The 25353-nt window shown below is 42.9% G+C and overlaps 1 protein-coding gene across 1 annotated transcript in view; it reads left to right on the top strand.

Annotated features, from left to right (window-relative positions):
* Positions 1–14789: 14789 nt before the first annotated feature.
* Positions 14790–25353, top strand: part of LOC139567003 (zinc finger protein 436-like) — a 109783-nt gene continuing 99219 nt past the window's right edge. Inside the window, exon 1 of the mRNA XM_071388417.1 lies at positions 14790–15403. Within this exon, the coding sequence (XP_071244518.1) occupies positions 15043–15403 (361 nt within the window). The 5' untranslated portion in view covers positions 14790–15042. The remainder of the gene's footprint in view (positions 15404–25353) is intronic.

Genomic DNA, 25353 nt, shown 5'->3' with positions numbered 1-25353 from the left:
AACGTTAGCTGGCTGGCTAAGATAACTGCATATAGCTAATGTTAGCTGGCTGGCTAAGATAACTGCATATAGCTAATGTTAGCTGGCCCGGCTAAGATAACTGCATAGAGCTAATGTTAGCTGGCTGGCTAAGATAACTGCATATAGCTAATGTTAGCTGGCTGGGTAAGATAAATGCATATAGCTAACGTTAGCTGGCTGGCTAAGATAACTGCATATAGCTAATGTTAGCTGGCTGGCTAATAACATTCTTTGATTTTTTGTTAGATGGTTGATTTAACGTTAGCTGGTTGGCTACGCTTGTTGGGCTAATTTTAGCTGGCTGGCTAAGATAACTGCATATAGCTAATGTTAGCTGGCTGGCTAAGATAACTGCATATAGCTGATGTTAGCTGGCCCGGCTAAGATAACTGCATATAGCTGATGTTAGCTGGCCCGGCTAAGATAACAGCATATAGCTAACGGTAGCTGGCTGGCTAAGATAACTGCATATAGCTAACGGTAGCTGGCTGGCTAAGATAACTGCATATAGCTAATGTTAGCTGGCTGGCTAAGATAACTGCATATAGCTAATGTTAGCTGGCTGGCTAAGATAACTGCATATAGCTAATGTTAGCTGGCTGGCTAAGATAACTGCATATAGCTAATGTTAGCTGGCTGGCTAAGATAACTGCATATAGCTAATGTTAGCTGGCTGGCTAAGATAACTGCATATAGCTAACGTTAGCTGGCTGGCTGGCTAAGATAACTGCATATAGCTAACGTTAGCTGGCCCGGCTAAGATAACTGCATATAGCTAATGTTAGCTGGCTGGCTAAGATAACTGCATATAGCTAACGTTAGCTGGCTGGCTAAGATAACTGCATATAGCTAACGTTAGCTGGCTGGCTAAGATAACTGTATATAGCTAATGTTAGCTGGCTGGCTAAGATAACTGCATATAGCTAATGTTAGCTGGCTAAGATAACTGCATATAGCTAATGTTAGCTGGCTGGCTAAGATAACTGCATATAGCTAATGTTAGCTGGCTGGCTAAGATAACTGCATATAGCTAATGTTAGCTGGCTGGCTAAGATAACTGCATATAGCTAATGTTAGCTGGCTGGCTAAGATAACTGCATATAGCTAACGTTAGCTGGCTGGCTAAGATAACTGCATATAGCTAACGTTAGCTGGCCCGGCTAAGATAACTGCATATAGCTAATGTTAGCTGGCTGGCTAAGATAACTGCATATAGCTAACGTTAGCTGGCCCGGCTAAGATAACTGCATATAGCTAATGTTAGCTGGCTGGCTAAGATAACTGCATATAGTTAACGTTGGCTGGCTGGCTAAGATAACTGCATATAGCTAATGTTAGCTGGCTGGCTAAGATAACTGCATATAGCTAACGTTAGTTGGCTGGCTAAGATAACTGCATATAGCTAATGTTGGCTGGCTGGCTAAGATAACTGCATATAGCTGATGTTAGCTGGCCCGGCTAAGATAACTGCATATAGCTAACGGGAGCTGGCTGGCTAAGATAACTGCATATAGCTAATGTTAGCTGGCTGGCTAAGATAACTGCATATAGCTAATGTTAGCTGGCTGGCTAAGATAACTGCATATAGCTAACGGTAGCTGGCTGGCTAAGATAACTGCATATAGCTAACGGTAGCTGGCTGGCTAAGATAACTGCATATAGCTAATGTTAGCTGGCCCGGCTAAGATAACTGAATATAGCTAACGGGAGCTGGCTGGCTAAGATAACTGCATATAGCTAATGTTAGCTGGCTGGCTAAGATAACTGCATATAGCTAATGTTAGCTGGCTGGCAAAGATAACTGCATATAGTTAACGTTAGCTGGCTGGCTAAGATAACTGCATATAGCTAATGTTAGTTGGCCCGGCTAAGATAACTGCATATAGCTAATGTTAGCTGGCTGGCTAATAACATTCTTTGATTTTTTGTTAGATGGTTGATTTAACATTAGCTGGTTGGCTACGCTTGTTGGGCTAATGTTAGCTGGCTGGCTAAGATAACTGCATATAGCTAATGTTAGCTGGCTGGCTAAGACAACTGCATATAGTTAACTTTAGCTGGCTGGCTAAGATAACTGCATATAGCTAATGTTAGCTGGCTGGCTAAGACAACTGCATATAGTTAACGTTAGCTGGCTGGCTAAGATAACTGCATATAGCTAATGTTAGCTGGCTGGCTAAGATAACTGCATATAGCTAATGTTAGCTGGCCCGGCTAAGATAACTGCATAGAGCTAATGTTAGCTGGCTGGCTAAGATAACTGCATATAGCTAATGTTAGCTGGTTGGGTAAGATAAATGCATATAGCTAACGTTAGCTGGCTGGCTAAGATAACTGCATATAGCTAATGTTAGCTGGCTGGCTAATAACATTCTTTGATTTTTTGTTAGATGGTTGATTTAACGTTAGCTGGTTGGCTACGCTTGTTGGGCTAATTTTAGCTGGCTGGCTAAGATAACTGCATATAGCTAATGTTAGCTGGCTGGCTAAGATAACTGCATATAGCTGATGTTAGCTGGCCCGGCTAAGATAACTGCATATAGCTGATGTTAGCTGGCCCGGCTAAGATAACAGCATATAGCTAACGGTAGCTGGCTGGCTAAGATAACTGCATATAGCTAACGGTAGCTGGCTGGCTAAGATAACTGCATATAGCTAATGTTAGCTGGCTGGCTAAGATAACTGCATATAGCTAATGTTAGCTGGCTGGCTAAGATAACTGCATATAGCTAATGTTAGCTGGCTGGCTAAGATAACTGCATATAGCTAATGTTAGCTGGCTGGCTAAGATAACTGCATATAGCTAATGTTAGCTGGCTGGCTAAGATAACTGCATATAGCTAATGTTAGCTGGCTGGCTAAGATAACTGCATATAGCTAACGTTAGCTGGCTGGCTGGCTAAGATAACTGCATATAGCTAACGCTAGCTGGCCCGGCTAAGATAACTGCATATAGCTAATGTTAGCTGGCTGGCTAAGATAACTGCATATAGCTAACGTTAGCTGGCCCGGCTAAGATAACTGCATATAGCTAATGTTAGCTGGCTGGCTAAGATAACTGCATATAGTTAACGTTGGCTGGCTGGCTAAGATAACTGCATATAGCTAATGTTAGCTGGCTGGCTAAGATAACTGCATATAGCTAACGTTAGTTGGCTGGCTAAGATAACTGCATATAGCTAATGTTGGCTGGCTGGCTAAGATAACTGCATATAGCTGATGTTAGCTGGCCCGGCTAAGATAACTGCATATAGCTAACGGGAGCTGGCTGGCTAAGATAACTGCATATAGCTAATGTTAGCTGGCTGGCTAAGATAACTGCATATAGCTAATGTTAGCTGGCTGGCTAAGATAACTGCATATAGCTAATGTTAGCTGGCTGGCTAAGATAACTGCATATAGCTAATGTTAGCTGGCTGGCTAAGATAACTGCATATAGCTAACGGTAGCTGGCTGGCTAAGATAACTGCATATAGCTAACGGTAGCTGGCTGGCTAAGATAACTGCATATAGCTAACGTTAGCTGGCTGGCTAAGGTAACTGCATATAGCTAATGTTAGCTGGCTCAGCTAAGATAACTGCATATAGCTAATGGTAGCTGGCCCAGCTAAGATAACTGCATATAGCTGATGTTAGCTGGCCCGGCTAAGATAACTGCATACAGCTAACGGTAGCTGGCTGGCTAAGATAACTGCATATAGCTAACGTTAGCTGGCTGGCTAAGATAACTGTATATAGCTAATGTTAGCTGGCTGGCTAAGATAACTGCATATAGCTAATGTTAGCTGGCTAAGATAACTGCATTTAGCTAACATTAGCTGGCTGGCTAAGATAACTGCATATAGCTAATGTTAGCTGGCCCGGCTAAGATAACTGCATATAGCTAACGGGAGCTGGCTGGCTAAGATAACTGCATATAGCTAATGTTAGCTGGCTGGCTAAGATAACTGCATATAGCTAATGTTAGCTGGCTGGCTAAGATAACTGCATATAGCTAATGTTAGCTGGCTGGCTAAGATAACTGCATATAGCTAACGGTAGCTGGCTGGCTAAGATAACTGCATATAGCTAATGTTAGCTGGCTGGCTAAGATAACTGCATATAGCTAATGTTAGCTGGCTGGCTAAGACAACTGCATATAGCTAATGTTAGCTGGCTGGCTAAGATAACTGCATATAGCTAACATTAGCTGGCCCGGCTAAGATAACTGCATATAGCTGATGTTAGCTGGCCCGGCTAAGATAACTGCATATAGCTAATGTTAGCTGGCTGGCTAAGATAACTGCATATAGCTAATGTTAGCTGGCTGGCTAAGATAACTGCATATAGCTAATGTTAGCTGGCTGGCTAAGATAACTGCATATAGCTAATGTTAGCTGGCTGGCTAAGATAACTGCATATAGCTAACGGTAGCTGGCTGGCTAAGATAACTGCATATAGCTAATGTTAGCTGGCCCGGCTAAGATAACTGCATATAGCTAATGTTAGCTGGCTGGCTAAGATAACTGCATATAGCTAACGTTAGCTGGCCCGGCTAAGATAACTGCATATAGCTAATGTTAGCTGGCTGGCTAAGATAACTGCATATAGCTAATGTTAGCTGGCTGGCTAAGATAACTGCATATAGCTAATGTTAGCTGGCTGGCTAAGATAATTGCATATAGCTAATGTTAGCTGGCCCGGCTAAGATAACTGCATACAGCTAACGGTAGCTGGCTGGCTAAGATAACTGCATATAGCTAACGTTAGCTGGCTGGCTAAGATAACTGTATATAGCTAATGTTAGCTGGCTGGCTAAGATAACTGCATATAGCTAATGTTAGCTGGCTAAGATAACTGCATTTAGCTAACATTAGCTGGCTGGCTAAGATAACTGCATATAGCTAATGTTAGCTGGCTAAGATAACTGCATTTAGCTAACATTAGCTGGCTGGCTAAGATAACTGCATATAGCTAATGTTAGCTGGCCCGGCTAAGATAACTGCATATAGCTAACGGGAGCTGGCTGGCTAAGATAACTGCATATAGCTAATGTTAGCTGGCTGGCTAAGATAACTGCATATAGCTAATGTTAGCTGGCTGGCTAAGATAACTGCATATAGCTAATGTTAGCTGGCTGGCTAAGATAACTGCATATAGCTAAAGTTAGCTGGCTGGCTAAGATAACTGCATATAGCTAACATTAGCTGGCCCGGCTAAGATAACTGCATATAGCTGATGTTAGCTGGCCCGGCTAAGATAACAGCATATAGCTAACGGTAGCTGGCTGGCTAAGATAACTGCATATAGCTAATGTTAGCTGGCTGGCTAAGATAACTGCATATAGCTAACGTTAGCTGGCCCGGCTAAGATAACTGCATATAGCTGATGTTAGCTGGCCCGGCTAAGATAACAGCATATAGCTAACGGTAGCTGGCTGGCTAAGATAACTGCATATAGCTAATGTTAGCTGGCTGGCTAAGATAACTGCATATAGCTAATGTTAGCTGGCTGGCTAAGATAACTGCATTTAGCTAACATTAGCTGGCTGGTTAAGATAACTGCATATAGCTAACGGTAGCTGGCTGGCTAAGATAACTGCATATAGCTAATGTTAGCTGGCTGGCTAAGATAACTGCATATAGCTAATGTTAGCTGGCTGGCTAAGATAACTGCATATAGCTAATGTTAGCTGGCTGGCTAAGATAACTGCATATAGCTAATGTTAGCTGGCTGGCTAAGATAACTGCATATAGTTAACGTTAGCTGGCTGGCTAAGATAACTGCATATAGCTAACGTTAGCTGGCCCGGCTAAGATAACTGCATATAGCTAATGTTAGCTGGCTGGCTAAGATAACTGCATATAGCTAATGTTAGCTGGCTGGCTAAGATAACTGCATATAGCTAACATTAGCTGGCCCGGCTAAGATGACTGCATATAGCTAATGTTAGCTGGCTGGCTAAGATAACTGCATATAGCTAAAGTTAGCTGGCTGGCTAAGATAACTGCATATAGCTAACATTAGCTGGCCCGGCTAAGATAACTGCATATAGCTAATGTTAGCTGGCTGGCTAAGATAACTGCATATAGCTAATGTTAGCTGGCTGGCTAAGATAACTGCATATAGCTAACATTAGCTGGCCCGGCTAAGATGACTGCATATAGCTAATGTTAGCTGGCTGGCTAAGATAACTGCATATAGCTAAAGTTAGCTGGCTGGCTAAGATAACTGCATATAGCTAATGTTAGCTGGCTGGCTAAGATAACTGCATATAGTTAACGTTAGCTGGCTGGCTAAGATAACTGCATATAGCTAACGTTAGCTGGCCCGGCTAAGATAACTGCATATAGCTAATGTTAGCTGGCTGGCTAAGATAACTGCATATAGCTAATGTTAGCTGGCTGGCTAAGATAACTGCATATAGCTAACATTAGCTGGCCCGGCTAAGATGACTGCATATAGCTAATGTTAGCTGGCTGGCTAAGATAACTGCATATAGCTAAAGTTAGCTGGCTGGCTAAGATAACTGCATATAGCTAACATTAGCTGGCCCGGCTAAGATAACTGCATATAGCTAATGTTAGTTGGCTGGCTAAGATAACTGCATTTAGCTAACGTTAGTTGGCTGGCTAAGATAACTGCATTTAGCTAACATTAGCTGGCTGGCTAAGATAACTGCATATAGCTAATGTTAGCTGGCCCGGCTAAGATAACTGCATATAGCTAACGGGAGCTGGCTGGCTAAGATAACTGCATATAGCTAATGTTAGCTGGCTGGCTAAGATAACTGCATATAGCTAACGTTAGTTGGCTGGCTAAGATAACTGCATATAGCTAATGTTAGCTGGCTGGCTAAGATAACTGCATATAGCTAATGTTAGCTGGCTGGCTAAGATAACTGCATATAGCTAATGTTAGCTGGCTGGCTAAGATAACTGCATATAGCTAATGTTGGCTGGCTGGCTAAGATAACTGCATATAGCTAATGTTAGCTGGCTGGCTGGCTAAGATAACTGCATATAGCTAACGTTAGCTGGCTGGCTAAGATAACTGCATATAGCTAACGGTAGCTGGCTGGCTAAGATAACTGCATATAGCTAACGTTAGCTGGCTGGCTAAGGTAACTGCATATAGCTAATGTTAGCTGGCCCAGCTAAGATAACTGCATATAGCTAATATTAGCTGGCCCAGCTAAGATAACTGCATATAGCTAATGTTAGCTGGCCCGGCTAAGATAACTGCATACAGCTAACGGTAGCTGGCTGGCTAAGATAACTGCATATAGCTAACGTTAGCTGGCTGGCTAAGATAACTGTATATAGCTAATGTTAGCTGGCTGGCTAAGATAACTGCATATAGCTAATGTTAGCTGGCTGGCTAAGATAACTGCATATAGCTAATGATAGCAGGCTGGCTATGATTACTGCATATAGCTAACGTTAGCTGGCTGGCTAAGATAACTGCATATAGCTAATGTTAGCTGGCTGGCTAATAACGTTCTTTGATTTTTGGTTAGATGGTGTTATGTATTTCCAAAACTGTGGTTTACTTTAATCACTCATGAGCGCAAACGATTGGTTTAATCACCATTAACTACATCACACCTGCCCAGACCCACTAGAACACACCTCCATCTTCATTAACTACGTCACACCTGCCCAGACCCACTAGACCCACCTCCATCTCCAGCGCCCGCATCAGCACCATTTTATTTCTCTCCGTCGCATACTCACTTTCAACTTTTAGATAATAAAGCATTTCACCATTCAATTGAATTAACAACAGAGGATTGGTTGATTTCCAGGTTTTAATTAAGTATAATATTTAAGATGATTGACGAGAAAAGTATCATCCAACTATCGGGTATCTCACTGCACCCTCAAATGCCATGTCTTGAAATATACAGACAGACAGATTAAAAGTAATTTTACATTGTATAACTGTACTTCTGACAGCCAACTTTCTAACTCCTCCCATAACTTTATGACGTCATAACATTCCCAGAAGGATTATTGAGTCGTTGTTAGTTTTACACTTAAGACATGACTCTGCCGTTGTGCTGTAGAATTTGTGAATTTTGTCTCTTGTATAATAAGGGACTATCATTTGTCATCACAGGCCACTGAGTTTTTTGAACGAGACAAGTTACCAGACAGGACATATTGCTAATGCTCTTCCCATTGATAACCTGAATGACAATTAACTTGTGGTCGTTGGTCGTGATGATGTCCTATTCGATAACGTCGTCCATCGGGATTCCCCAAAAAAGAAGACTCTCTGGATTGATCACTGGAGTCAGATGTGAAGGAGGAGGTTGATCATCAGGAGTCAGATGTGAAGGAGGAGGTTGATCATCAGTGAACCTCTAGGATTGTGACTGGGCTGGCGTTTCCACTTCCAGCTGGGACATATATTTTGATACATTGAATGTTGATATTGTGAACCTATGTTATATATTTGTACGTCCTGTTTCATGAAGTGATGTCACTAAGTACTGCCCCTATATAAACAATGCATTTGGAAATTATTCAGACCCCTTCACCTTTTCCACATTTTGTTACGTTACAGCCTTATCCTAAAATGGATTAAATCATTTCCCCCCCTCATCAATCTACACACAATACCCAATAATGACATCACAATACCCCATAATGACATCACAATACCCCATAATGACATAGCAAAAACAGGTAAATAAATGAGGAAAATTGATTTTCTTTCAAAAACAAGTGACCCCAAACTTTTGAATGGTAGTGTACATCTACATGATGTATTGTTACACCATGTAGGAGCAGTATAGACCTAGTCTGTTCATTATATACATCTACGTGATGTATTGTTACACCATGTAGGAGCAGTATAGACCTATTCTGTTCATTATATACATCTACATTATGTATTGTTACACCATGTAGGAGCAGTATAGACCTATTCTGTTCATTATATACATATATATACCGGCGCCGAAAAGAGATGGCTGCCTCGCTTCGTGTTCCTTGGAAAATATGCAGTATTTTGTTTTTTTACGTGTTATTTCTTACATCGGTACCCCGGGTAATCTTAGGTTTCATTACATACAGTCGGGAGGAACTACTGAATATACGATTAACGTCAACTCATCATCGTTCCTACCAGGAATATGACTTTCCCGAAACGGATCCAGTGTTTTGCCTTCCACACAATACAATGGATCTGATCCCAGCCGGCGACCCTGTGCGACGCCGAAAAAGGGGAAAACGTGGCGGTCTCGTGGTCAGGCTTCGGAGACGGGCACATCGCGCTCCACTCCCTAGCATACTACTCGCCAATGTCCAGTCTCTTGACAATAAGGTTGATGAAATCCGAGCACGGGTAGCATTCCAGAGAGACATCAGGGATTGCAACGTGCTCTGCTTCACGGAAACATGGCTAACTCAAGGGACGCTAACGGAGTCGGTGCAGCCAGCTGGTTTCTTCATGCATCGCGCCGACAGAAACAAACATCTTTCCGGTAAGAAGAGGGGCGGGGGGGTATGCCTTATGATTAACGAGAAGTGGTGTGATCATCATAACAACACACAAGAACTCAAGTCGTTCTGTTCACCTGATCTAGAACTCCTCACAATCAAATGTCGACCGCATTATCTACCAAGGGAATTCTCGTCAATCATAATCACAGCCGTATACATTCCCCCCCAAGCAGACACATCGATGGCCCTGAACGAACTTTATCTGACTCTTTGTAAACTGGAAACCACACACCCTGAGGCTGCATTCATCGTAGCTGGGGATTTTAACAAGGCTAATCTAAAAACAAAACTCCCTAAATTCTATCAGCATATCGATTGTGCTACCAGGGCTGGAAAAACACTAGACCATTGTTATACTAATTTCCGCGACGCTTATAAGGCCCTCCCCCGCCCCCCTTTCGGAAAAGCTGACCACGACTCCATTTTGTTGATTCCAGCCTACAAACAAAAACTCAAACAACAAGCTCCCGCGCTCAGGTCTGTTCAACGCTGGTCCGACCAATCTGAATCCACGCTTCAAGACTGCTTCGATCACGCAGATTGGAATATGTTCCGCATCGCGTCCAACAACAATATTGACGAATATGCTGATTCGGTGAGCGAGTTCATTAGGAAGTGCATTGACGATGTCGTACCCACAGCAACGATAAAAACATTCCCAAACCAGAAACCGTGGATTGACGGCAGCATTCGCGTGAAACTGAAAGCGCGAACCACTGCTTTTAACCAGGGCAAGGTGACCGGAAGCATGACCGAATACAAACAGTGTAGCTATTCTCTCCGCAAGGCAATCAAACAGGCCAAGTCTCAGTACAGAGACAAAATCGAGTCGAAATTCAACAGCTCAGACACAAGAGGTATGTGGCAGGGTCTACAGTCAATCACGGATTACAAAAAGAAAATCCGCCCCGTCGAGGACCAGGATGTCTTGCTCCCAGACAGGCTAAACAACTTTTTTGCCCGCTTTGAGGACAATACAGTGCCACTGACACGGCCCCCTACCAAAACCTGCGGGCTCTCCTTCACTGCAGCCGAGGTGAGTAAAACATTTAAACGTGTTAACCCTCGCAAGGCTGCAGGCCCAGACGGCATTCCCAGCCGCGTCCTCAGAGCATGCGCAGACCAGCTGGCTGGTGTGTTTACGGACATATTCAATCAATCCTTATCCCAGTCTGCTGTTCCCACATGCTTCAAGAGGGCCACCATTGTTCCTGTTCCCAAGAAAGCTAAGGTAACTGAGATAAACGACTACCGCCCCGTAGCACTCACTTCCGTCATCATGAAGTGCTTTGAGAGACTAGTCAAGGACCATATCACCTCCACCCTACCGGACACCCTAGACCCACTCCAATTTGCTTACCGACCCAATAGGTCCACAGACGACGCAATCGCAACCACACTGCACACTGCCCTAACCCATCTGGACAAGAGGAATACCCATGTGAGAATGCTGTTCATCGATTACAGCTCAGCATTTAACACCATAGTACCCTCCAAACTCGTCATCAAGCTCGAGACCCTGGGTCTCGACCCCGCCCTGTGCAACTGGGTCCTGGACTTCCTGACGGGCCGCCCCCAGGTGGTGAGGGTAGGTAACAACATCTCCACCCCGCTGATCCTCAACACTGGGGCCCCACAAGGGTGCGTTCTGAGCCCTCTCCTGTACTCCCTGTTCACCCACGACTGCGTGGCCATGCACGCCTCCAACTCAATCATCAAGTTTGCGGATGACACTACAGTGGTAGGCTTGATCACCAACAACGACGAGACGGCCTACAGGGAGGAGGTGAGGGCCCTCGGAGTGTGGTGTCAGGAAAATAACCTCATACTCAACGTCAACAAAACAAAGGAGATGATTGTGGACTTCAGGAAACAGCAGAGGGAGCACCCCCCTATCCACATCGACGGGTCAGTAGTGGAGAAGGTGGAAAGTTTTAAGTTCCTCGGTGTACACATCACGGACAAACTGAACTGGTCCACCCACACAGACAGCGTTGTGAAGAAGGCGCAGCAGCGCCTCTTCAACCTCAGGAGGCTGAAGAAATTCGGCTTGTCACCAAAAGCACTCACAAACTTCTACAGATGCACAATCGAGAGCATCCTGTCGGGCTGTATCACCGCCTGGTACGGCAACTGCTCCGCCCACAACCGTAAGGCTCTCCAGAGGGTAGTGAGGTCTGCAGAACGCATCACCAGGGGCAAACTACCTGCCCTCCAGGACACCTACACCACCCGATGTCACAGGAAGGCCATAAAGATCATCAAGGACAACAACCACCCAAGCCACTGCCTGTTCACCCCGCTATCATCCAGAAGGCGAGGTCAGTACAGGTGCATCAAAGCAGGGACCGAGAGACTGAAAAACAGCTTCTATCTCAAGGCCATCAGACTGTTAAACAGCCACCACTAACATTTAGCGGCCGCTGCCAACATACTGACTCAACTCCAGCCACTTTAAAAATGGGAATTGATGGAAATTATGTAAAAATGTACCACTAGCCACTTTAAGCAATGCCACTTAATACAATGTTTACATACCCTACATTACCCATCTCATATGTATATATACTGTACTCTATATCATCTACTGCATCTTGCCATCTTTATGCAATACATGTACCACTAGCCACTTTAAACTATGCCACTTTATGTTTACATACCCTACAGTACTCATCTCATATGTATATACCGTACTCTATACCATCTACTGCATCTGCCATGCCGTTCTGTACCACCACTCATCCATATATCTTTATGTACATATTCTTTATCCCTTTACACTTGTGTGTGTGTGTAAGGTAGTAGTGTGGAATTGTTAGGTTAGATTACTGTTGGTTATTACTGCATTGTCGGAACTAGAAGCACAAGCATTTCGCTACACTCGCATTAACATCTGCTAACCATGTGTATGTGACTAATAAAATTTGATTTGATTTGATTTGATTTGTTACACCATGTAGGAGCAGTATAGACCTAGTCTGTTCATTATATACATCTACATGATGTATTGTTACAAAATGTAGGAGCAGTATAGACCTAGTCTGTTCATTATATACATCTACATGATGTATTGTTACACCATGTAGGAGCAGTATAGACCTAGTCTGTTCATTATATACATCAACATGATGTATTGTTACACCATGTAGGAGCAGTATAGACCTAGTCTGTTCATTATATACATCTACATGATGTATTGTTACACCATGTAGGAGCAGTATAGACCTAGTCTGTTCATTATATACATCAACATGATGTATTGTTACACCATGTAGGAGCAGTATAGACCTAGTCTGTTCAATATATACATCTACATGATGTATTGTTACACCATGTAGGAGCAGTATAGACCTAGTCTGTTCATTATATACATCAACATGATGTATTGTTACACCATGTAGGAGCAGTATAGACCTAGTCTGTTCAATATATACATCTACATGATGTATTGTTACACCATGTAGGAGCAGTATAGATGTAGTCTGTTCATTATATACATCTACATGATGTATTGTTACGCCATGTAGCAGCAGGATGGAGGTATAATGGGGGACAAAATTGTTGACACCCTTGATAAAGATGAGATAAACAACTCTATAAAATAAAGAATTCAAATACTGTGCTATATTGTATGTAAAAAATAAAGGGAAATTATATTATTTGATACTAATGCAATTGCTCAGAGAAAGAGATATAGTTTAACATGTAATTCTCAAAAGGTAGGTGTCTGAATTATTGCTACCCATGTTTTCAATACTCCAGCACCTTCCCCTTGAGAGGATAACGACACTGAAATGTTTTATGAGAATAGAGAACACATTGGGTGGGATCTTTTCCTATGCTTCCTGGCTGATGTTTTGGTCCCTTTTGAATGCTGGCGGTGCTTTCACTCTAGTGGTAGCATGAGACGGAGTCTACAACCCACACAAGTGGCTCAGGTAGTGCAGTTCATCCAGGATGGCACATCAATGCGAGCTGTGGCAAGAAGGTTTGCTGTGTCTGTCAGCGTAGTGTCCAGAGCATGGAGGCGCTACCAGGAGACAGGCCAGTACATCAGGAGATGTGGAGGAGGCCGTAGGAGGGCAACAACCCAGCAGCAGGACCGCTACCTCCACCTTTGTGCAAGGAGGAGCAGGAGGAGCACTGCCAGAGCCCTGCAAAATGACCTCCAGCAGGCCACAAATGTGCATGTGTCTGCTCAAACGGTCAGAAACAGACTCCATGAGGGTGGTATGAGGGCCCGACGTCCACAGGTGGGGGTTGTGCTTACAGCCCAACACCGTGCAGGACGTTTGGCATTTGCCAGAGAACACCAAGATTGGCAAATTCGCCACTGGCGCCCTGTGCTCTTCACAGATGAAAGCACGTTCACACTGAGCACATGTGACAGACGTGACAGAGTCTGGAGAACATTCTGCTGCCTGCAACATCCTCCAGCATGACCGGTTTGGCGGTGGGTCAGTCATGGTGTGGGGTGGCATTTCTTTGGGGGGCCGCACAGCCCTCCATGTGCTCGCCAGAGGTAGCCTGACTGCCATTAGGTACCGAGATGAGATCCTCAGACCCCTTGTGAGACCACATGCTGGTGCGGTTGGCACTGGGTTCCTCCTAATGCAAGACAATGCTAGACCTCATGTGGCTGGAGTGTGTCAGCAGTTCCTGCAAGAGGAAGGCATTGATGCTATGGACTGGCCCGCCCGTTCCCCAGACCTGAATCCAACTGAGCACATCTGGGACATCATATCTCGCTCCATCCACCAACGCCACGTTGCACCACAGACTGTCCAGGAGTTGGCGGATGCTTTAGTCCAGGTCTGGGAGGAGATCCCTCAGGAGACCATCCGCCACCTCATCAGGAGCATGCCCAGGCGTTGTAGGGAGTTCATACAGACACGTGGAGGCCACACACACTACTGAGCCTCATCTTGACTTGTTTTAAGGACATTACTGTAGTGTGGTTTTCCACTTTAATTTTGATTGTGACTCCAAATCCAGACCTCCATGGGTTGATAAATTTGATTTCCATTGATAATTTCTGTGTGATTTTGTTGTCAGCACATTCAACTATGTAAAGAAAAAAGTATTTAATAAGAATATTTCATTCATTCAGATCTAGGATGTGTTATTTTAGTGTTCCCTTTATTTTTTTGAGCAGTGTATGTTAAGTCACTTTTTGGAAACGGAACGGAGAAAAAAAGGGGTAGCTTGTTCCCTCCTCAACTGCGTTTCCTCCCTCCAGACAGCAGATGGCGATATGTGTCTTTCAGGCGATGTTTGTAGTGTGACGTATAATCTAGTGGACGGAACGCTTCTTCAACAACTGCAGCCACCCCGTAGCTCTCTAGCCAACAAAGTCGGAACATTCAAGTTCTTTAGACAATTTCGTGGTTTATTTGCCACTATGATTTAAACATACTTATGTGGAAACAACCAGCTACCCCATTTAATATTTACGTTGTAAGTCAACTAGCTTGCTGGTTAAGTTAGCACTAGTCTAGTCGCTAATGCTAGCTAGCTAACACCCCCGACCATGAGTTCACTAAGCTACTCTCCTGATAAAGAAGAGGTCTGCTGGACGGAGAAAGAAGCTTTCGTGAAAGAAGAGGAGGAAGAGAAAGATGTCACAATACAAAAACAAGTAGAGGGTAAGGCTGTTACCGTGAAAGAAGAAAAAGACGTTACAGAGAAAGAAGAGGAAGACGCATTCAGAGTGAAAGAGGAAGGTGTTACTATGAAAGAAGAGGAGGAAGATGCGGTTTTTGGAGTGGAGGTTGAAGTGAAAGAAGATGAAGACGTTTTTGGAATGAAGGATGAAGAGGGGGAGATTACTGTCACATTAGAGGAGGACGAAGAAGAGAGGACTGGAGATCTGATTAACACCAGTAAATACAGTGAGTACTATCTTATAAAACAAGGACGCTGCAGTTGTTGAACTAATGTGTGATTTTTAAAAGGGCATTCTACACTTGAATATGTTTTTGTACTGTATGAATGGTTCATAACTTCCTCCAGTGATTTTAACTTTTCCTGTTGAAAAGTGATATATAAAGACAGTAAAGTATAAACACACTAAAGGCAAACAAATAAATGTTTTGAGCAAAATAGTTTTTTTTTTTAGACAACTGCAAACTAGAAGGAGTGAGTGATGTCATAGTAAGGCCTTCAAGGAGTTGGCTTGATGGGAAGTCGTGATCAAATCAAATCAAGTTAATTTTTTTATAGCCCTTCGTACATCAGCTAATATCTCGAAGTGCTGTATAGAAACCCAGCCTAAAACCCCAAACAGCAAGCAATGCAGGTGTAGAAGCACGGTGGCTAGGAAAAACTCTCCAGAAAGGCCAAAACCTAGGAAGAAACCTAGAGAGGAACCAGGCTATGAGGGGTGGCCAGTCCTCTTCTGGCTGTGCCGGGTGGAGATTATAACAGAACATGGCCAAGATGTTCAAATGTTCATAAATGACCAGCATGGTCAAATAATAATCAGGAGTAAATGTCAGTTAGCTTTTCATAGCCGATCATTAAGAGTATCTCTACCGCTCCTGCCGTCTCTAGAGAGTTGAAAACAGCAGGTCTGGGACAGGTAGCACGTCCGGTGGACAGGTCAGGGTTCCATAGCCGCAGGCAGAACAGTTGAAACTGGACCAGTAGCAAGGCCAGGTGGACTGGGGACAGCAAGGAGTCATCATGCCCGGTAGTCCTGACGCATGGTCCTAGGGCTCAGGTCCTCCGAGAGAAAGAGAGAAGGAGAGAATTAGAGAGAGCATACTTAAATTCACACAGGACACCGGATAAGACAGGAGAAGTACTCCAGATATAACCAACTGACCCCAGCCCCCCGACACATAAACTACTGCAGCATAAATACTGGAGGCTGAGACAGGAGGGGTCAGGAGACACTGTGGCCCCATCCGATGATACCCCCGGACAGGGCCAAACAGGAAGGATATAACCCCACCCACTTTGCCAAAGCACAGCCCCCGCACCACTAGAGGGATATCTTCAAACACCAACTTACAATCCTGAGACAAGGCCGAGTATAGCCCACAAAGATCTCCACCACAGCACAAACCAAGGGGGGGCGCCAACCCAGACAGGAAGATCACGTCAGTAACTCAACCCACTCAAGTGACGCACCCCTCCTAGGGACGGCATGAAAGAGCACCAGTAAGCCAGTGACTCAGCCCCTGTAATAGGGTTAGAGGCAGAGAATCCCAGTGGAGAGAGGGGAACCAGCCAGGCAGAGACAGCAAGGGAGGTTCGTTGCTCCAGAGCCTTTCCGTTCACCTTCACACTCCAGACCATTCCATAAAAATGGAGATCTATAGGAGAAAGCCCTGCCTCCAGCTGTTTGCTTAGAAATTCTAGGGACAATTAGGAGGCCTGCGTCTTGTGACCATAGCGTACGTGTAGGTATGTACGGCAGGACCAACTCAGAAAGATAGGTAGGAGCAAGCCCATGTAACGCTTTACAGGTTAACAGTAAAACCTTGAAATCAGCCCTTGCCTTAACAGGAAGCCAGTGTAGGGAAGCTAGCACTGGAGTAATATGATCAAATTTCTTGGTTCTAGTCAGGATTCTAGCAGCCGTATTTAGCACTAACTGAAGTTTATTTAGTGCTTTATCCGGGTAGCCGGAAAGTAGAGCATTGCAGTACTCTAACCTAGAAGTAACAAAAGCATGGATTCATTTTTCTGCATCATTTTTGGACAGAAAGTTTCTGATTTTTGCAATGTTACGTAGATGGAAAAAAGCTGTCCTTGAAACTGTCTTGATATGTTCGTCAAAAGAGAGATCAGGGTCCAGAGTAACGCCGAGGTCCTTCACAGTTTTATTTGAGACGACTTTACAACCATCAAGATTAATTGTCAGATTTAACAGAAGATCTCTTTGTTTCTTGGGACCTAGAACAAGCATCTCTGTTTTGTCCGAGTTTAAAGGTAGAAAGTTTTCAGCCATCCACTTCCTTATGTTTGAAACACAGGCTTCTAGCGAGGGCAATTTTGGGGCTTCACCATGTTTCATTGAAATGTACAGCTGTGTGTCATCCGCATAGCAGTGAAAGTTAACATTATGTTTTCGAATGACATCCCCAAGAGGTAAAATATATAGTGAAAACAATAGCGGTCCTAAAACGGAACCTTGAGGAACACCGAAATGTACAGTTGATTTGTCAGAGGACAAACCATTCACAGAGACAAACTGATATCTTTCCGACAGATAAGATCTAAACCAGGCCAGAACTTGTCCGTGTAGACCAATTTGGGTTTCCAGTCTCTCCAAAAGAATGTGGTGATCGATGGTGTCAAAGGCAGCACTAAGGTCTAGTAGCACGAGGACAGATGCAGAGCCTCGGTCTGACGCCATTAAAAGGTCATTTACCACCTTCACAAGTGCAGTCTCAGTGCTATGATGGGGTCTAAAACCAGACTGAAGCATTTCGTATACATTGTTTGTCTTCAGGAAGGCAGTGAGTTGCTGCGCAACAGCTTTTTCAATTTTTTTTGAGAGGAATGGAAGATTCGATATAGGCCGATAGTTTTTTATATTTTCCGGGTCAAGGTTTGGCTTTTTCAAGAGAGGCTTTATTACTGCCACTTTTAGTGATTTTGGTACACATCCTGTGGATAGAGAGCCGTTTATTATGTTCAACATAGGAGGGCCAAGCACATGAAGCAGCTCTTTCAGTAGTTTAGTTGGAATAGGATCCAGTATGCAGCTTGAAGGTTTAGAGGCCATGATTATTTTCATCATTGTGTCAAGAGATATAGTACTAAAACACTTAAGTGTCTCTCCCGATCCCAGGCCCTCGCAGAGCTGTGCAGATCCAGGACAGCTAAGCCCTGGAGGAATACGCAGATTTAAAGAGGAGTCCGTAATTTGCTTTCTAATGATCATGATCTTTTCCTCAAAGAAGTTCATGAATTTATTACTGCTGAAGTGAAAGCCATCCTCTCTTGGGGAATGCTGCTTTTTAGTTAGCTTTGCAACAGTATCAAAAATAAATTTTGGATTGTTCTTATTTTCCTCAATTAAGTTGGAAAAGTAGGATGATCGAGCAGCAGTGAGGGCTCTTCGATACTGCACGGTACTGTCTTTCCAAGCTAGTCGGAAGACTTCCAGTTTGGTGTGGCGCCATTTCCGTTTCAATTTTCTGGAAGCTTGCTTCAGAGCTCGGGTATTTTCTGTATACCTTAGTTTGTCATAGTTTCTTATGACAAATATTTTTCGTTTTTAGGGGTGCAACTGCATCTAGGATATTGCGCAAGGCTAAATTGAGTTCCTCAGTTAGGTGGTTAACTGATTTTTGTCCTCTGACGTCCTTGGGTAGGAAGAAGGAGTCTGGAAGGGCATCAAGGAATTTTTGTGTTGTCTGAGAATTTATAGCACGACTTTTGATGCTCCTTGGTTGGGGTCTGAGCAGATTATTTGTTGCGATTGCAAATGTAATAAAATGGTGGTCCGATAGTCCAGGATTATGAGGAAAAACATTAAGATCTACAACATTTATTCCATGGGACAAAACTAGGTCCAGAGTATGACTGTGGCAGTGAGTAGGTCCAGAGACATGTTGGACAAAACCCACTGAGTCGATGATGGCTCCGAAAGCCTTTTGGAGTGGGTCTGTGGACTTTTCCATATGAATATTAAAATCACCAAAAATTATAATATTATCTGCTATGACTACAAGGTCCGATAGGAATTCAGGGAACTCAGAGAGGAATGCTGTATATGGCCCAGGAGGCCTGTAAACAGTAGCTATAAAAAGTGATTGAGTAGGCTGCATAGATTTCATGACTAGAAGCTCAAAAGACGAAAATGCCATTATTTTTTTTGTAAATTGAAATTTGCTATCGTAAATGTTAGCAACACCTCTGCCTTTGCGGGATGCACGGGGGATATGGTCACTAGTGTAACCAGGAGGTGAGGCCTCATTTAACACAGTAAATTCATCAGGCTTTTGCCATGTTTCAGTCAGGCCAATCACATCATGATTATGATCAGTGATTAGTTCATTGACTATAACTGCCTTTGAAGTGAGGGATCTAACATTAAGTAACCCTATTTTGAGATGTGAGGTATCACGATCTCTTTCAATAATGGCAGGAATGGAGGAGGTCTTTATCCTAATGAGATTGCTAAGGTGAACACCGCCATGTTTAGTTTTGCCCAACCTAGGTCGAGGCACAGACACAGTCTCAATGGGGATGGCTGAGCTGACTACACTGACTATGCTAGTGGCAGACTCCACTAAGCTGGCAGGTTGGCTAACAGCCTGCTGCCTGGCCTGCACCCTATTTCATTGTGGAGCTAGGGGAGTTAGAGCCCTATCTATGTTGGTAGATAAGATGAGAGCACCCCTCCAGCTAGGATGGAGTCCGTCACTCCTCAGCAGGTCAGGCTTGGTCCTGTTTGTGGGTGAGTCCCAGAAAGAGGGACAATTATCTACAAATTCTATCTTTTGGGAGGGGCAGAAAACAGTTTTCAACCAGCGATTGAGTTGTGAGACTCTGCTGTAGAGCTCGTCACTCCCCCTAACTGGGAGGGGGCCAGAGACAATTACTCGATGCCGACATCTTTCTAGCTGATTTACACGCTGAAGCTATGTTGCGCTTGGTGACCTCTTGACTGTTTCATCCTAACATCGTTGGTGCCGACGTGGATAACAATATCTCTATACTCTCTACACTCGCCAGTTTTAGCTTTAGCCAGCACCATCTTCAGATTAGCCTTAACGTCGGTAGCCCTGCCCCCTGGTAAACAGTGTATGATCGCTGGGTGATTCGTTTTAAGTCTAATACTGCGGGTAATGGAGTCACCAATGACTAGGGTTTTCAATTTGTCAGAGCTAATGGTGGGAGCCTTCGGCGTCTCAGACCCCGTAACGGGAGGAGTAGAGACAAGAGAAGACTCGGCCTCAGACTCCGACTCGCTACTTAATGGGGAAAACCGGTTGAAAGTTTCTGTCGGCTGAATGAGCGACACCAGTTGAGCATTCCTACAGCATTTTCCTCCAGAAGCCATGAGAAAGTTGTCCGGCTGTGGGGACTGTGCGGGGGGGTTTATACTACTTTCTGTACTTACTGGTGGCACAGACGCTGTTTCATCCTTTCCTACACTGAAATTACCCTTGCCTAACGATTGCGTCTGAAGCTGGGCTTGCAGCACAGCTATCCTCGCCGTAAGGCGATCGTTCTCCTGTATATTATGAGTACAGCGACTGCAATTAGAAGACATAATGTTAATGTTACTCCTTAGCTTCGGCTGTTGAAAGTGCTGACGAACCATGTCCAGATAAAGCGTCCGGAGTGAAAAAGTTGAATAAGGGAAAAAAGTTGTGATGGAAAAACAAAAAATATAAACGGTAATTAAAAAGTAAAAAGAAAAAAAAACGTAAAGTTGTCAGTTAGCAAAGTAAGGTTGGCAACAAAACGCTCGGCAACAAAACGCACAGCAACACGTCTGCAAATTCAAGAGGAAGTGACGTCACTTCACCTCCAAACAGCAAGTAAAAATCACAATCAAATGCACAAAAATGTAAATCAATTGCGAATGACAATAGTTCCTCAAAGTATTTTCGTAAAATATTTCCAGCTCTCACCCTTTCGATAACCACTCAGCATTAAAGGGAAAAACGTAATGCTCTGATCCAGTGGAAATGTCATAAAATACCTGATTACTTCTTATCCTTTGCACAGCCTACAGCTGTGTCTTTCCAGAACTCACTGGAGCAGGAAACTGAGGGCCTAGAGTATTTTATACAATGTTGCTATCTGAGTTTCCTGACCCAGTTGATAGTTGAAACAATGTTTCAAGTTTGTTGTAGACAGTCTATGTGCAGCCAATGTGATTTCTAGGATATTGATTTTTATCAGGATATTTTCTACCTGCAGAATGCAATGTTTTTATTTGTTGGCTTTATGTAGGCTATTTTTCTACATAGTTGGCAATGGCAATAAAAGTTACTTTTAGATTTGTATAATTTTCATTTAGATTTAGATAGAATGTAGATTAATCACAGACAATAATTTTGAGATACTATTATAAATTAAATGAAACTGTTCCACGAAAATGTGCATATGAAAATCATAACTGGCAAACAGATTGGTAGAAATGGTCAGATAAATTGGCACTCCAACTGGAAAAGGTTGCCGACTGTTGGTGTAGTCTATTACTAGTCTATTAGTCTTATACTGAAAACTTCAGGAGCAGAACGGCAGAATTTACAAAGTCAAGCTGGGGGGGTGGGGTGTTCTTCAGGTTAGGTTGGGGCGGCAGCGTAGCCTAGTGGTGAGAGCGTTGGACTAGTAACCGAAAGGTTGCAAGATCGAATCCCCGAGCTGACAAGGTACAAATCTGTCGACCTGCCCCTGAACAAGGCAGTTAACTTCTAATTGGTCCCAATCCCGGATCCGGGAGCACCCCCCACAGTAAAAAAGCTGACTAGCATAGCCTAGCATAGCGTCACAAGTAAATACTAGCATCTAAATATCATTAAATCACAAGTCCAAGACACCAGATGAAAGATACACATCTTGTGAATCCAGCCATAATTTCCGATTTTTAAAATGTTTTACAGGGAAGACACAATATGTAAATCTATTAGCTAACCACGATAGCAAAAGACACAACTTTTTTTTCCCACCATTTTTTCCCTGCATAGGTAGCTATCACAATTTCGACCAAATAAAGATATATATAGCCACTAACCAAGAAACAACTTCATCAGATGACAGTCTGATAACATATTTATTGTATAGCATATGTTTTTTTTGAAAAATGTGCATATTTCAGGTATAAATCACAGTTCTACATTGCAGCTGCAATCTGAAATAGTGCCGAAGCAGCCAGAATAATTACAGAGACCAACGTCAAATACCGAAATACTCATCATAAAACATTTCTGAAAAATACACAGCGTACAGCAAATGAAAGACCAACATCTTGTGAATCCAGCCAATATTTCAGATTTTTTAAGTGTTTTACAGCGAAAACACAATTTAGCATTATATTAGCTTACCACAATAGCCGGAAACACAAGCCGTTTACCAGTAGCAAAGGTTGGCGATCGTAACAATCCAGCAAAAGATATATAATTTTTGACTAACCTTGATATACTTCATCAGATGACAGTCCTGTAACATCATATTACACAATGCATATAGGTTTTGTTCGAAAATGTGCATATTTAGCAGCACAAATCGTGGTTATACAATGTGATTAGTAGCAACATTTCAGGCAATCTGGGTGGCGCCATCTTGGAGAGGCACCTAATCTAATCGATAACTAATCGTAAACTTGACTAAAAAATACAGGTTGGACAGCAAATGAAAGACACATTAGTTCTTAATGCAACCGCTGTGTTAGATTTTTTAAATTAACGTTACTCGACATTCAGCTTGCGTTACAGCGAGACCATGCCTAAATCAATGGCGGACTAATAATTTTACATCTTTCCACAGATATATGAATTAACATCATAAATAGCTCTTACTTTTGGATGATCTTCCATCAGAATCTTGGGCAAGTGGTCCTTTGTCCAGAACAATCGTCTTTTGGTTGAAAGATGTCCTCTACTCCTGTAGAAATTAGCTGCTAACGCCGATGTACCGGAGAGGTGCCCAACTCGTGATAACGCCTGACAAAGAAACTCCAGAAAATCGCAATAAACTGCTATAAACCGGTTTAAATTAACTACCTTATGAAGTTTTTAAGACAAAAAACAAATTAAATCAGAGCCGGAGATATAGAACTGCTAAACCGAAAGCTTTTGAAGACGCCATGCCGGTCTCCCTCATGCGTCAGGCGCCTCGTCGAAAAGGTCGGTACTTCCGTTCCAAGAGGTTTTATACTCCCCCAGATGGTGCTATCCGCTCCATTCAAAGTCTCACCGCTTACTGACATCTAGGGGAAGGCGTATGCAGTGCATGTAGCCCCATAGCTTATAAGGGAATTTATAAACCGACCCTGGAACAGAGACCTCAATTTCAGAAATCTCACTTCTTGACAGGAAGTGTGCTGTAGAATGAGTTCTGTTTCACTCAGAGAAATAATTCAAACGGTTTTAGAAACTAGAGAGTGTTTTCTATCCAATAGTAATAATAATATGCATATTGTACGAGCAAGAATTGAGTACAAGGCAGTTTAATCTGGGAACGAAAAATCTTCAAAGTGTAAACAGCACCCCCTATTGAGAAAAGGTTTTAAAGTGGGTCACCAACATGGTAAGTGTAACACAGCTCTTTTTTTGTTAGTCACTTTTTGTTAAATAATACTCTTTCAATTCAGAGCCTGGATTTTCCCCTGAGGCTAATATCCATATCATGCTGCAATCAATTGAACAGGGCAAACGATAAGGTAGAACATCATTAAAATACTACAATGTTAAAACATTCTACATTGTGACATTATTTCATTGATATCATGAACCAACTTCTTCATGTATGTGTTTCCTGATGTTTGATCAGAGATCTTTTATCAGAGTATCTCTTGTCACATTGATCACAGCTATGAGATTTCTCTCCTGTGTGTGTTCTCTGGTGTGAAGTCAGCTGGCTAGATGTAGGACAACTCTTCCCACATTGATCACAGGTATAAGGTTTCTCTCCTGTGTGTGTTCTCTGGTGTATTTTAAGTTCTGATGAAGATTTGCAACCTTTCCCACAGTCAGAGCAGCAATGAGATTTATTCCCTGTGGGACCAGCTGGTGTTTCTTCAGGTGTTTTGACGTGGAGAGACTCTTCTCTGCCTCATCAGCATCATGAGGTTGTTGAGGCCCCCCACAGGATCCACGATAGTCACGTCTCTCTCCTGTGTGAACAAAAAGTCAGACAGGTGGTTTAAGCCCCACAACAGCAAAAATCCACTGTAAAAAGGTGATGCCAACAGCGTAGCCATTATGTTGTACAAACAACGACGTCTGTAATGAATGTTAATTATTTGACATTTGTCTTAAGACAGTCAAGTGAACAACAATAGCCATATTTTGTCTTGTTTTTCCATTAGTAGTAACATCAACGATTGTATGCTAGAAATACGTTTTTAAAGTTGTTGAAATCCTAAGCAGTGTGCCAGACAACTTTTGGTCTCCAATATAGGCACCTTTCTGTAGGTCTATGTTGTTGTTAGGTGACGTTATGGGTCCTACAGTAGGTCTATGGTATTGGTATAACTAGGGATATCCGCATTCGCATGGAGGAGTTTCTGCAACCAAATTGCATTGCATTTTAGCAAACAAAGGGCAGAGAGCGATGCAGAGAGCGATGCACCTATTTGGGGATGCCTGATAGTATTTACGCACCACCACTAATGATATGTGGAGCTTCTCAGTCATTTTTTCTTCACCTCAAAACAGCAAGTAAACAAAGTCTTACTGAAATCAATTGGCGAATGACAATAGTTCCTCAAAGTATTTGTAATATATTTCCAGCTCTCACTCTTTATAACCACTCCACATGAAAAGGGAAAAATGTAATTCTCTGATCCAGTGGAAATGTCATAAAATACCTGATTACTTCTTAACTCTTACACAAATAGCCTACAGCTGTGTCTGTCCCAAACTCACTGGCGCGGGAAACTCTCAGGGCCCAGAATATTTTATATCAAGTTTCAGACCGACCTAGGTGATAGAACTTGAAACATTGTATCAACTACAGTATGTAGACAGGCCATTAACAGCCAATGTGATTTATTTTTATCTGGATGTTTTTATTTGTTGGCTTTATGTAGGCTATTTTTACATAGTTGGCAATAAAAGTGATTTAGATTTGTATATTTTTCACTTTGATTTATATAGAATATAGATTAATCACAGATAATGATTCTAATTTTTATTATAATTAT

The sequence above is a fragment of the Salvelinus alpinus genome, unplaced genomic scaffold (assembly GCF_045679555.1).
Source record: "Salvelinus alpinus unplaced genomic scaffold, SLU_Salpinus.1 scaffold_40, whole genome shotgun sequence".
In the NCBI taxonomy this organism is placed as follows: Eukaryota; Metazoa; Chordata; class Actinopteri; order Salmoniformes; family Salmonidae; genus Salvelinus; species Salvelinus alpinus.
Note: the sequence above shows the minus strand (reverse complement) of the source record. Positions and strands in the feature narration are given on the sequence as shown.